The 15,083-nt window shown below is 41.8% G+C and overlaps 1 protein-coding gene across 4 annotated transcripts in view; it reads right to left on the bottom strand.

The window, feature by feature from the left end:
* The window catches only part of RBM33 (RNA binding motif protein 33), a 114,494-nt gene that overhangs the window by 84,778 nt on the left and 14,633 nt on the right, over positions 1-15,083 (bottom strand). For all 4 annotated transcript variants that reach the window (XM_058660643.1, XM_058660644.1, XM_058660645.1 and 1 more), the window contains exons 3-5: positions 7,304-7,352; positions 4,755-4,831; positions 2,153-2,456 (exon numbers count right to left, since the gene is read on the bottom strand). In XM_058660643.1, coding sequence (XP_058516626.1) covers positions 2,153-2,456; positions 4,755-4,831; positions 7,304-7,352 — 430 coding nt within the window. The remainder of the gene's footprint in view (positions 1-2,152; positions 2,457-4,754; positions 4,832-7,303; positions 7,353-15,083) is intronic.

Here is a 15,083-nt window from a genome sequence, read left to right as displayed (position 1 = left end):
TTTCTGCCCTGCTCTTCAGAGTTCCAGTCTGTATTTAGCCTGGGAATGAATAAATCCTATTCATTCAGGACAAGGGAAAAACCACTAACTAAACTAAACTATTACTGGGGTACACAGGGACACATTCTATTCATGGGTTCATCAGTTACAATGAAAAAATAAACTGTACCAGTGACAACCTAGAGACGGTACCAGAGGCTCCCACTGCTAAGCAAAGGAATGGTGCTCGAGTTGAATTCTATGGAACGCCTCTCCCTCTGTGGTCATTTCAGCTGGCACCACGGTGATGAGTATCAGCAACCCAAACATGACCATGGCTTTAACAAACAGGAAGGCAACCTGACGCTCCTGTAGGAAGACACTGAACTGGTTCCTTCTTCTCACCTTCAAAGTTGACAACCCTAAACTCTTATGAAGTTTTTAAGTAAAAATGTTTAGGAAAATAAACCTCACTTCTAATTTGGAAGAAGACTATCTTTATTATTAAGGTCTAACATTTTCTTTAACACATCAATCTGAGACCATAAAATACTGGGTAATCATGCTAGATTATTTCAACACAGAGGGACTGGGTATAACTTCAAGTTTGATGATAAAATACAAGACAGAGATATTCCTCACACTAGGAATTCTCTTTACACAAATTCTGCAAGAATGCCAAAGTGGAGATACCACCTATGTGGCCTGTGCCTACTTCTCTATCACACACTTTCCACATGGGATTTACCCCAATAAATTCTTAGTTCATGGGTAAACCTGTATGTCTTCACTAGATAGTTCAGCATTATTTGTGTCCCCTACGCTTAGACACTGGTTAAGTATTTGTTGAACTGTAGAATTTATAAGGGAAAAGGACCCCAGAAAAGATTAGTCAATTTTATTTTACTAATAAGTAGTGGAAAAAATAAGGTCATATAGCTAGAGAATAGGCACATATCTGAGAGACTGTAGTTTTTGAACCTTTACAGGGTCTTCCCTTAGGAAAGCACACAGACACACCAAGAAACCGGAAGACACCTGTCCACCCTAGGGAGGAACTTATTTACACAACTCCCCAGGACGCCTTTTACATGATCCTATTTGTCAAAACAAAAAACATTTTTTCATGACTAAATCTAACAGTCACCGAAAGAATCGAAATTTTGAAACTACAGAGACAACTGAACACAATCATGATTGGGACTATTAGAACTATTCCAAGGTTCTTCATAAAAACTCCCGTCTCAAAATGGTTAATCAAAACAGAAATTCAGTAATTTTTGAGCTTGCTTTTCAAATTATAGCATACTTTGGAAGAAAATATAAACGGATCAAAACAGAACTATTCCTACAAAGGCGATCTTGAAGGTCAATCCTGAGAAACTCCATCCCCATCTCACAGTCCCACTTATATCTCACCTCAAACTCCTGTGTCCCTGGAAACAGTAAGACAATACTGCACCCACAGAGATCACACCTGCCCCCCATGAATTTCATTATTTATTTAAAAAACACATCTCTTATGGTGAATCACTGAGACAGAGAGCAATCATACACTATGCTTTTAGTTCATGACGATTCAACTTAAGAAAAAAACACTACCCTTAAAAACTGTCTTTCTGAAATAAAAATCAGTACAATCTTTGCCTTCTGATTACAGATACCAAATTATGTGTGACATTTCCTAAACTAACCTCCAATCTCTTTATTCAGGTTTTGACAGTTCTCAGTTAACAGAAAAAGATGAATGAATAGGACATCAATCACTATGGAATATTAGCTCCTTAAAAGATGTCTTTAGCAGGTCAATAATCTTTTCACCTTAGAAGGACTTTATCAGATCTTGTCTAAAGCCTGGATAAAAGCTCTGCATTAAGCACTTGTAACAATGCACCGTATATCTCCAACACACAAAGCCGTTTTCTTCCTTAGGGTGCAATTCTCAAGGTCAGGATTTTTTGCAGCCTTCCAGCGTGACAAAGGAGCATTACCTCTGGCCAAACAAGCTGTCAACACAAACTTTGTCATAGCTCAGATAAAGAAACTGGCAGACAGTGATAATAAGGTCTAATTTCCCTCTGTCCCAAGGGAGGGAAACAGATCTCTGATCAGTCTAGAAGCAATGCGCCAGAAGCCTAGCTAGCCTGGGTCATACAAAGCGGGAAGGACTCACGGTAAACTCATCTAAAGGCTCGTTGATCTCGATGTCCAGCACCTCGTCATTGTAAAGCTGTTCCTCCTCCGGCTCTTCCACATACTCTATTTGGTCTTCGGCCAACTCAGCCTCCTGGCCTTCATACTGGCCTTCTTCAGGGTACTCTTGAGAATATAACTCTGTTCTATCAGATTTGTGGTAAATTAATTCATCTTCGCCTTGCTCATACTCAGATTCCTGTTCTCCAGACTGGTCATTAGTGTTGTCAAATGATGTAACCATGCCAGATGTGGCATTCAGGCTAATTTTGACACCCTGAGAGCTAGAAAGGAAAGAAACACAAAGAGAACAGAGTTCAAAAGTAAATCACCATGCAAGCTTTATTGAAAAATGTACATTTATTCCATCAATGAGAAAAACAGAACTCAATCCATACACTGCGCTGAGTCCCTGCTGTAACTGTAAGCTCTCTCACACACCCAGAATGCACACAGCAGGGCTCCGTGTGCTGCAGGGGAACACTCAGCACGGGCCGTGAGTTAACCACAAGAACCAAATCAACCAGACGAGCAGGCAGGTGGGACCTACCAGGGTCTGAGACTGAAATCAAACAGACTTAAATGACAGGACTCACTATTAAGATTTATAGACAGCATTTTAAGAACAATTCACCAAAAAAAAAAAAAAAAAAAAAAAAAAATTTATTTATTTGGAAGAGTCACAGAGACAGAAGGAGAGACAAAGAGAGGTTTTTCATTTGCTGATGGACTCCCCAAACAGCCTCAAAGCCAGAGTGGAGCCAGAAGTCTCTTCCCGGTGTCCAACACAGGTCCAGGGGCTCAAAGCACTTGGGCCATCTTGCACTGCTTCCCAGGACATTAGCAGCGAGCCAGACTGAAAATGGAGCAGCTAGGACTCAAACTAGCACCCACACGGGATGTTAGCGTTACAGGTGATAGCTTAACACACTATGCCACAATGTGGACCTCTTTTCTTTTTCTAAAACTATGAAGCAAAGTGCAAACTCTAAAAAAAAAAAAAAAAAAAAAAAAAACAGAACACAAAAAGACCACATGAAATACAGCTCAACAGTCAATCAAATAAAATTTATAACAGTGATAAATATCTTTTAAAAATCATTATTGGGCCTGGCATAGTAGCCTAGCGGCTAAAGTCCTCACCTTGCACGTGCCGGGATCCCACATGGGCACTGGTTCTAGTCCCGGCAGCCCCGCATCTCATCCAGCTCCCTGCCTGTGGCCTAAGAAAGCAGTTGAGGACAGCCCAAAGCCTTGGGGACCCTGCACCAACGTGGGAGACCTGGAAGCTGCTCAGGGTTTCTGGCTTCAGATCAGCACAGCTCTGGCCATTGCAATCGCTTGGGGAGTGAATCATCGGACGGAAGATCTTCCTCTCTGTCTCTCCTCCTCTCTGTATATCTGACTTTGTAATAAAAATAAATCTTTAAAAAAAAAAATCTTTAAAAAAAAGGGGGGGTAAAATTTTTAAAATAAAACAAAAAAACTTTCAAAACTTTTAAGTTTTAAAACTTCAAGAAAAAATCATAGCAGCTAAACACCAAGAACACTTCAAATCTAAGACTGCACATAAACACATGTTTATACAGGCTAAGCATCCGCTGTAAACGAACAAGAAACAACACTGCTAAGGACAAAACCTCATACATGCTTCCAAAATACAGTGTCAACTCACAGAACTAAAAAACATACTCAAGTGGTAAGTAACTTAAAGCCGCTTTTAGCTGTAAAGATTACTCTACATTAGAAAACGTGTTCCAAATCTATGGCTAGGTAATACATGGCATATATTTGTTAATTACTTACACATATAAAACACCAAAAACTACGTTCATGTTTTTCTTATGTTTCCTCATAAAACTGAAACAATTCTACCATCAGTAAACTTAGTCTCTCTCCTCTTTTCATAATATAATTACTATGTCAACAGAAAGACTCATAATAATTATTCAAAGTCTGAAGTACAAAGGCACTTTCACAACAGTAATGTGGCAAACAGGTCCCTATGTAACAACTGCCTAAAACAAAAACAAAGGCAGCCACATCCAGCTGTACTCAAGAGCTCCCGATAGGAGGTGGAGGCCAGCACAGCCCAAGTGGTTAAGGCATTCCACTAGGGCTCCAATTCCAACCAGGCTTCCTGTCAACAGGCCTGGGAATCCCTGGCAACCTGCACCCACACAGGAAGCTCCTGGGTCTGGCTTTTGCCTGGCCCAGCAGGAAGCCCATTCAGCAGCAGATGAAAGCATGCATTCACTAGCTCGTGAGAAGTCTCTTTCAAATGAGTCTTAAAAAAGAGGGCGAGGCCACTGGCCTCCATCCAAATAGCTTAAATTTTTTAAAAGACCAGTAACAACTAAATGGAACTCAGAGACTGTTAAATGTAAGACTTACACTAACCCTTAAACAGTATATATCTACAGAAAACATTTGGCTTTCACGTTGGAATTTTAATAATATCTCACTTAGAATACAGCTACATGTTAAAGATGTAATAGCACATCACCCAATTTCATTTTAAAACTACAAATAATTCTTATTAATTTAAATAACAAACATTTTAATGAGTTAATATTGAGTACCTGAAATTTTCTTCATCTTCATTGTCACTCTGTAAAAGATCATCATTTAGCTCTTCATCTGACAAATCCGACTGATTCTAATTAAAATAAGAAATTTAATTAATATGTACCACTTCTATAACGACTTGTTACAACAGTACATAATTACATGAACTGGAATAATTGTACTGCTATGAACACACTTTCCATCCAGAAGATTGTCCTAGTTTGATATTGCCAGTAGTCCGGATATTCCACATACAACACATTTAGCTGTTTCCTCCAGATTAAGGCAAAGAAGCCAACACCAAAGACAGAAGAAGCAAATGCAGTTATTGAATTTATTCTAATTAAGCACAAAAGGAAGAGCAGAAGGTTCATTGGTGGGACCCTACAAGTAATTTTTTTCCTTGTCATGCACAAAAACAGAATGGTTTGCTTAAGATATAACTATAAACCTAACACTGACAATATACTTTAGAAATAAGCAAACTTTAGATAACCGAACCACCAAACTAGCAATTTTGGTTTTTCCAAAATAAAACACAAACAAAAAGGTTGATACTTCACTTTCTCATTGTGCTGGGCTTTTTAATTTATTTATTGTATTATTTTATACCATCATTCCACAGGCCCTGGGATGTCTGCTTCCCCCTCCCCAAATTTCTTGCTGCCCCCCAATTTCCCCTACATTATTACGATATAGCCCTTCATAAACAGACATAAGTCCTACTGAGTAACAAACACAGGAAACGAAAGAAAACAACCACTTCACTGGAGAAGCTGAACAGAAAACTGGGCTAAATCCCCGAGGCCAAAGCTGATTTTCAGCATGTCCCAGTGAGGCTGGGTGAACTGCTCAGTGGATGCTGAGGAGCTGGTGATGGGTCTGCAGGAAAGTAGGGCACACAGACCCCAGGGAGGAAGACAAGGTGGCCAAGGATGCTACCGACATCCTTTCTGCCAATGTATTTTAAAGGAACAGGCTTTTCCTCCCATGAAAAAAAGTACGTAGCAAAGAAAAGGAAGGGTTCATGGGCAATCAGAAGTTTAACAGTAGGGAGAAAGGAAAAGGCAGTTGGCCTAGCAGGGGGCACACCAGTTAAACCTCACGCCCCACTGCAGTGCCTGGCTTCAATGGCGGACTGCAGCTTCTTACTAATTTAGAAAAAAAGGAATTAGATGTAACGGATAAAGAAATTACCCACACAACAGAAATGGACTGTACTTCCAAATCCATTTTCTGATCCTGGGCCAGCTTCAACTACCACAAGCAACTGGAAGGTTACTCAGCAAACTAGTGGGAGCACTGGCTTGCTCTCATTCTTTCTCACATAAATAAAATTAAAACAGGAGAAAATGTTCCCCAGATATACCCCACAATGGCACACATAAAGGACTACCTCATTTACCATAATAACTGTTCATTGCTACTCGGTGCAGAATTGAAATACACACACACAAAAAGAAATATGACAGTCAAATTCTTTCTCAATCTTACCCAACATTTTAAAATTGTAACTTGGTCTCATTAGCACCAAAATTTGAAGTTTCGTATTTCAACCATATATTTAAAACTCAACGCTAGGGGTTGGCATCGTGACCCCAGCAGGTTAAACTGCCTCTTGAGAGAGCAACACCCATGTGAACACCCATTTGGGTGCTGATTGGAGTCTTGGCTGCTGTACTTCTGATCCAGTGCCCTGCAGAAGATGGCACCACTACCTGGGCCTCTAATATTCCCCTGCAGAGCCCGAAGCTCCCAAATTCTGCCTGGCACAGCTCTCACTGTTGCAACCACCTAATGAGTGAACCAGCACACAACTTATAGACAGACGCACATGAAAGGTAACTGATGTGAAAGTTTTACTTGATCCAAAAGAGTTTTGAAAAGTCTACAGGTTTGGGACCAGCATGATGGTGCAGAGCAAGCTAAGCCTCCGCCTACAGTGCCAGCCTCCCACAGGGCACAGGATTCTCAGAGGGTCCACTTACAACCCAGCTCCCAGCTAATGCATTTGGATGCCGGGACCCACGATGGGAGACCTGCAAGACACTCCTGGCTCTTAGTTTCAGATCACTTTAACTCTGGCATTCATGGCCTTTTGGGTACTGAACCAACAAATTGGAAAACCTCTCTCTCTCTCCTTCTCCCTCTTTCACTCTTACAAATAAAAAAATAAATACATATTCAGGTCTTAAGACTTTTTTCAAATGCCTGCTATAATGAATTACTGATTCACTATGCAATATGTGAAACTCGAAATATTACATTCTTCTGGGCAATGAGTAATTTTACCACACTGAAGTCGAAAACAGAATGCCTGCTGGAAGGCAATGGACACGGCAGGAACTGAAGGATTTGCTTCATGGGATTTACTGCTTGAATTATAAGCAGCTCTTTGTGCAATTAAAATAAACCAACTTACAAAAATGTAATCTACACTTAGTAGACCAATCCCAGTAGACACATTCAGTAACAAATTCCAGATGCCTGAGCAACATAGTTTCATATTCTAAATACAATTAAATGATTACTATTTCATTCCAGAAGGAACTCTAAAGCTTACCTTTTTGCCAGAGAGCAAGTCTTCTCCAAGTAAGTCATCCTCCAATTCACTGGGGAAAGAGACAGACAGCAATGAGTTATTCCTAAAAGTCTACAGATCATTGAAATTTGCCAAGGACTCCAGAGTTTGGGGACCTCCATTTCAACTTTGTTATCTATTCTTTTTTTTTCTTTTTTAGTAAGAAAAATTCTTCTGAAATACTCAGGGAGCATTTCTGGGTCACATATGTATGAGGAGCTGCCTCACTGGACTTCTATTCTTGGTTTCTCGATACAAGATCTTCATTTCACTGCATAATCAATGACAGAAGCAACTAATAAGTAAATCTAAGTCTTCTACCTTTAAAAACAGAAGATGAAGCAAGAAACTGTTAAACACCACTAATTCGGAAGACAATAAGAGACTGGAACACAGTCATCAATAAGGCAAAAGCTAAATCAACTTCATAACCATGCTAAGGACACCAAATTAAATAATTCTGACAAAGGAATGATTGTTATTCAGTGCGGAAGTCACAGTGGTGAATTGTAATTCTTCCCTACATATTATGGTTTTGAAATGATTAAAGTATGGGCCCGGTGCAGTGGCCTAGCAGCTAAAGTCCTTGCCTGGAACACACCAGGATCTCATATGGGCGTCGGTTCCAATCCCGGCTGCTCCACTTCCCATCCAGCTCCCTGCTTGTGGCCTTGGAAAGCACTCAAGGACAGCCCAAAGCCTTGGGACCCTGCACTCGCGTGGGAGACCTGGAAGAGGTTCCTGGCTCCTGGCTTCGGATTGGCTCCTCCCTGGCTATTGTGGTCCCTTGGGGAGTGACTCATCAGACGGGAGATCTTCCTCTCTGTCTCTCCCACTCTCTGAGATAAAAATAAATCTTAAAAAAAAAAGTAAAAGAAATGATTAAAGTAGAAGTCCCTAGCAAATCAGGAAGCTGAATACATTTTTTTGGCACTTCAAGTGTTATTTTTGACTGATGAAGATGGTTATTATGGAAATATTTTTTTAGTTCTAGGGAATCAATATTTTACTGTCAAATGTCTTTTTTTTTTAATTTTCATTTTAAATTTTGACCATTGTGGTACAATTCTGTAGAGTCTGAGACTCCGCCAGCCGTCTCCTCCCCTGGCGCAGACAAATGTCTTCAAAAAGCAACAGAAAGAGGGATCCAGCACAACTGGAAGATCTACGGCTTAGGTGTAAACGCCCGAGGAACGCTGTGGCCAGCACGCACGGAGCTTCTGAGAATCGTGACTCCTTCCTGCAACAGCTCTGGTCACAAGTAACAGGTTCTGAGACAAGAACACCATTTTATTCCAAAATCATCGTATTTATTTTTAGCTGCAACTTCACAAAATATTTGGATCTCAAGGAACACATACATGGAGTTAAAACAAATGCACATTTCTATATAACATATTTTAGAACCAGAAACAACCTGACAAGTTATTTACTTCTTGAAATTTAGCAATTGAAACATCAGTTAAGTCTATCCTCTTCGTATAAATGAAAATACCTAAATACCTCACCTAATGTTACAGAGCAGCAACACAGACAGAACAGCTGACCAATCTGCATAAAGCTAACAGCGGGAATAAGCACAGCTTCCTCCAGCATTTTGCATCCACGAACCAACTGTGATGCCATGTTTGTGGATTATCTGTACCACAATCTCCCGTTCCAATCCAGGGATAAGGCCATCTAGCACATAACAACAGCCTTATTTAAGAATCTTGATTAGATAACCAAGAACATGCTACCATTTCTTTAAATACAAGCACCATGCTATGAAATCATTTGAATTAAAGGAAAGTTGAACACAATACCCACCGTTTTCCCAGTAATACAGACAGTAACAGAACAGATATCAGCTATTTCACAAGTGAAAATCCACTTGTAAATATTCGTGAATTTGGCTGACAAGAAATACACAGAAACAGTGACAACCTTTAACAACAACTTACTTTCACAGCATTTTTTTAATATTATTATCATTTTATGATACAGTTCCATAGGCCCTGAGATTTCCCTTCCTCCCTTCCCAAGTTTTTGCCCCACCACTGAGTTCATCTTTGGTCTGGAAGTAGAGACGCATACAGCACTAGATCCTCACATCTGGATGTAATAGTCTCCATTACACAGTTACTAAGCAATCCCTTAAATGAAAAGCCACAAAACAAAATCAACAACAGGAAGAAAAAAAATTTTTACAATGCCATGAAGTTAAATAATATGTTACTGAATGACTAATGTGTCGCTGAAGAAATGAAAATCAAGAATGTTCTTGAAGAAAATGATGCTACTATGATCTATGAGTCAATAAGAATTTAATCAGAAAGCTCTGAAGACATGAAACAAAAAAAAATCATCAAAATCCATGAGATACAGTTTCCGCTGATCTTTGTTGGTGAGATATGTCTCCTGTAGGCAACAAATAGATGGGTTTTGTTTTTCAATCTAGTCTACTTATCTATGACATCTGATTGATGAGTTTAAACCATTTACATTCAGGGTTAATACGTATGGGTGGCACTTTCATCCTGTCATTTTAGCAAGGGGTTGTTCATTGATTTATTCTTCTGCTGTTATTTTACTGGGCCATTCTTCATATTTGCCTTTGGTTTTGGTGGATGCTATTCATTTTCTCTGTCAAGAGAACATCTTTAAGCATCTTTGTAGGGCAGGTTTGTAAGGGGCATGTTCTTTCAACATTTCTTTACTGTGAAAGAATTTTATTCCATTTTCAAAGACAAAGGAAAGCTTTGCTGGGTATGTTATCCTGGGCCGACAATTTTTTTTCTTTTAGAAGCTGGAATATGTCACTCCACTTCCTGTGAAAGGTCTCCTTTGAATTTACCTGGCATTCCTTTACATATCAACTGATTTTTTTCACATGCACATTTCAGGATGTTTCCCTTATGTTCGACTGAAGAGAGCTTGATTACCATGTGTCTTGGTGAAGATTGCTTTTGGTCAAGCCTGTTGGGAGTTCTGTGCACCTCCTGGATCTTGTTTACCAATTCTTTCTCCAGATGAGGAAAATTTTCCCTTATTATTTCCTTAAATACATTTTTAAACCCAGTTTCTCTTTCTGCACCTTCTGGGATGCCCAGACCTCTTATATTTGGCCTTTTAATACTGTCTTTCACTTCTTGCATACTTATTTGTTTTAGCCTGACCCACCTCTGCTTCCAGCTTTTCGTTTGTTTCCCCTGGTGGCAGGAAATATCTTCTAATTTTGAGATTCTCTTTTCTGCCTCCATTCTACTTTGGAGACTCTCCACTGTACTCTTAATTTGCTCTACTGTGTTCTTCATTTCTGATATACCAGCCTTGACTTGATTCATTTCCATTGTGACATATGCCTTAAATTCTTTGAACTCCTGCTTCACACGCTTCTCATTATTGATAAGAAGCTTTATAACAAGTGCTTTAAATTTTGTGTCCCCCATTTTCTCAATGTCTTCCTCAGTGAACTCTGAGGTTGGCAAAGGCTTTTGCTCCTTTGCAGGGAAGTCTTCAGTAATTCACGGTGACTTTGTCTCTTCTTTTGCTCTTGGTCATTGTCCTTCTGGTTAGCAGAGTCTTCTCCTTGGGGCAGGTTTCTAAGCTCTGTCACCCTCAGGTCTACAGTTCAATTTCACTTACTGCAGTTGGTACACAGCTGTTTGCAGTCACTTGTGCCACTCCCTCCAGAAAGTTCCAGGCCTGGGTTCTTATGTTTGATTTCCACCATGGTCTCTGTAGCCCCTGCTCCTGGATCACCATGCTCCACCTCCTGTGATCCTGTGTTGAGGCTGCACTGTTGTCTGTACAACCTTTCTCCCACTTCTGGTTTCAGCAGCTCCCAGGATTAGGGAGACAACAGGTGTCCTATATAGCTGGGTTGTTGGTGGTGGTCATCTTGCCAGAACCTGTTGGCTGTTAGGTCTGACGGTCACATGGACCTATTTTGACCCACAGGATGCCAAAACTGGTATATTTTCCTGTGGGACCAGTGCAATGCACTGAGCTCAGGGAGTTCTCTCCCAGCTCAGTGCATGTGCAGCTCACCGTTGTCCCTGCAGTCTTAAAGGCTTTGCCACACTGTACAAAATGGCACCTGATGTGCCACTCCTAGAGTTCTGGATCTGCTGGCTGTCAGGTCTGAGGGCTACTTGGACCTGTCTTAGGTGGAACCTGTAGGATGCCACGTTGTTGGAGTTCACTGAGCCAGCAATGAGTTCACTCCCAGCTTAATGCATGCATAGTCCTGTCCTATAGCTTTTGTCTCCTTACACAAAATGCCACCCGATTTGGCTCTAGACTGTGAAATCCCACCCTGTTCTTACACTTCCCATCTGGGATCTGTTCTGTCTCTGTTTCTGGTCAAATCAAACACACCAGCAGGGATGGGCAGTTCTTTGTTTGGGTTCACTTCCTGAGCTCCCAGTGAACATCCCTTCCCACTTTGTTGCTGGTGGAGTTCCAGCTGTTGGTGCAGTTCAGAACATCGCTGGCTGAATGCTGCTGGGTTACTGGTCACCGCAACACCACACCATTGTGTCTCCTGCTTTTCCATGTCTGTCAGTCTCCAGGTACCCCTCTGTTGTCATTCTGTCTTCTCCTATGTCCTAGAACGTGCCCTCTCGACTTTACACTGGCTAATGTTTCTTCATCTGTGAAACGTGTCCCATCACTTTAAAATATGTAATTATTATCAGTTATAACATGAGAGGGAAAGACAGAAAATGAAGGCTTGTACTGGCATTTAGGACCAGTAAGAAAGCAGGTTGTGAAGCATTAGGAATAAGCCATAGAACTACTATATATATATATACACACACACATAGAACTACTATATATATATACATACACACATACTTATTTATATTGAGATATGTATATATGCACATGTACACACACACACACACACACACATATATATATAAAAGGTAGGTAGGCAGGCCTCAGCTCAATCTGGCTTCAGAATCCAGATCTAGGGCTAGCACTTTTGCACAGCAGGCAAAGCTGTCCTGCGCAGTGCCAGTGTACAGTCACCAGTTCAAGTTTTGGTTGCTCCACTCCCATCCAGCCCCGTGCTAACGTACAGGGAAAGCAGCAGATGATGGCTCAAGTCCTAGGTCATCTTGCGAGACCCAGATGGAGTTCCAGCCTCCTGGTTTTCAGCTCACCAGCCTGGCCATTGCAGCCATTTGGAGAAGTAAAACAGTGGTTGAAAGATCTCTCTAACTCTTTGAAACAGATAATAAATCTTAAAAAAAAAAAATTAACATCATCATGAAGTTGGAGCTTCACAAAAGATATACTGAAGCCAAAAGCCCCCACTGTGTCTCCCGGGAGTAGCAGGGGCCCATACACTTAGGTCATCTTTTACTGTTTTTCCCAGGGCATTCGCAGGAAGCTGTATTCAAAGCGGAGCTGCTAGAACTCAAACTGGTACCCATATGGGACGCTGGCACAGGCGGTAGCTTTACCAGTTACACCAACACTGACTTGTTCTCTAATCAAAAGAGAACCTCTCTATCCAGCTACTTTCCTGACGTTTGTAGTGTTTTTCCATGTTGAGCTTTTCCCTTTCAATATAAGAAATGAAGCAGGTGGGGCTGGCCTGTGGCGCGTCATACTGAGCTGCTGCCTGAGACACTGGCATGCGTGTCCCAGCGCTGCCCCACCTTGGTCCCACCTCCCCGCAATGTGCCTGGAAAGGCAGAGACGGCCGCAGGAGAGAACAGGACAGAGTTCCGGGCTCCTGGCTTAGGCCTGACACCGACAGGTCTACTGGGTGAGTCAGCAGAAGGAAGTCCTGCCTTGCCCTTCACTCTTCACTCTGCTTTGATATAAACAAATAAGTTTCATTTCTGAACACATACGGGAAAACCAATCTCCCACAACTCCTTAAAAAAAAAAAAAAACACAGGGAATTATAACACTCTTATAAATCTGGAAAACTTCCCAAATAATTTTCATGTCCTAAGCAAAAAAAAAAAAAAAACAAAAAGGCCAGCCCTGTGGGTTAAGCTGCCTCCTGCAATACAATACCAGCATTCCATAAGAGCATCAATTACAGTTCTAGCCGTTCTACTGACCCAGCTCCCCACCAACATCGTGGGAAAGCAGCAGCAGATGGCCCAAATGTCTGTGCATCTGTGTGGCCATTTGGGAAGTGAATCAGCAAATGCAAGATCTCTCTTTCTGTATATCCTTGCCTCTGCGTAACTCTTTCTTTCAAATAATCTTTAAAACAAGAAAATGCATGAAAAAGATCAAAAATTGCTACATTACCTATTTAGAGTTTTTCAAAAGGAACGCATGTCAGTAGGGAAGCAGTGGAGGCAGCCAAGGCAGCAAACACTAAGCCTCCCAGAGGAGCCCTAACGCCAACACAGAAGACAAGCAGGAAGAAAACCGGGCAGATTCCAGAGACTCAGACGATGAGCAGCCACGGTGCTTTATTCCGTTCACCATCACAGTCACCTCAACAAAACTAGCTTCAATACTGCCCGACAGACCACTCCTTTCACAACAAAGGCTTAGTTCTAAGCTCTATTGAACCTTTTTTTATTGGAAAGGCAAATTTACAGAGAAAGAGAGATTGCCACCTGCTCACTCACTCCCCAAATGGCCAGAACAGCCAGAGTTGAGGTGCTCAGGGACAGGAACCAGGAGGTTCCACCGGGTCTCCCATGTGGGTACTCGGTCCAAAGGACCGGAACATCCTCTGCTGCCCTTTCCGGCTGTAAGCAGGAGGCTGGACCGGGAGCAGAGCAACGGAGAAATGAAACAGAGCATATCCAGGAGGCAGGTGCTACAGTCAGAGGATTAGCAGGCTACACCATAGAACTGGCCTCTCTCATGAACTTTCAAATACAATGCATGTGAAAGCTAATTTTCTGAATCAACCTGACAGGGCTAAGGGATGACCAGATTGCTGGCAAAACATTATAGCCAAGAATGACTATTACAGCGTTCCTGGCAGAGATTAGCATTTGAATCATTAAACCGAGTGGGCCCCCCCTCACCCACCTTGGCAGGTATTCCTGCAGAAGCTGTGTATACCCACCGCTGTCTGCTGCGGGACAGCCCTGCTCCTGTTCTCAGGCCGTCTGTCTCACCCGAGGCCTTAAGCACAGCTTCCCCCAGCTGCCATCAGAGCCTCTCCAGCGTCTCCATCTCGCAGAAGGCAGATTCGGGGACCTCTCAGCCTCCACATCGTGTGACCCAATGTCTCATAATACATTCTACATGTATGTGTGCGTGTGTGTGTGTGTGTGTGTCCGTCCGCGCGTGCATAACCCACTGACTTTCCTCCTCTGGAGAATCCTAACAAATACATTACAATTTACTGAAGAGCAATCAACACTTGGCAAGAATTAGTTGGCTTTTGTTACTGGCTTTTTAAGACTTATTTATTTGAAACACAGAAATGCCACAGCGGTTGGGGCTAAGCCATGCCAAATCCAGGAGCCCAGAGTACCACCTGTGTAGCATTTGGGCCACTTTCCTCTGCTTTCTCTGGTGCACCACTAGCAGGGATCAGGACCACAGGGGAACAAGCAGGACTACACCCAGCACTCACAGGCAGAGACCTGAGCAGCTGCAGCATAGTGCCAACCCCGTGCAGCTTGCACCATCGATTACTTCGTAAAACTTTTGGAACACTGTTGCTTATAAGCAGGGACCAAAACTTCTGTTCAAAGCAAGACATCACTTTGCAATCTTTATTCAGACTTACCTATATTACTAAACTTCTGACTAAAATTCCAAAGTAAAGTTTATAACT

The sequence above is a fragment of the Ochotona princeps genome, chromosome 2 (genome assembly GCF_030435755.1).
Source record: "Ochotona princeps isolate mOchPri1 chromosome 2, mOchPri1.hap1, whole genome shotgun sequence".
NCBI lineage: Eukaryota > Metazoa > Chordata > Mammalia > Lagomorpha > Ochotonidae > Ochotona > Ochotona princeps.
Note: the sequence above shows the minus strand (reverse complement) of the source record. Positions and strands in the feature narration are given on the sequence as shown.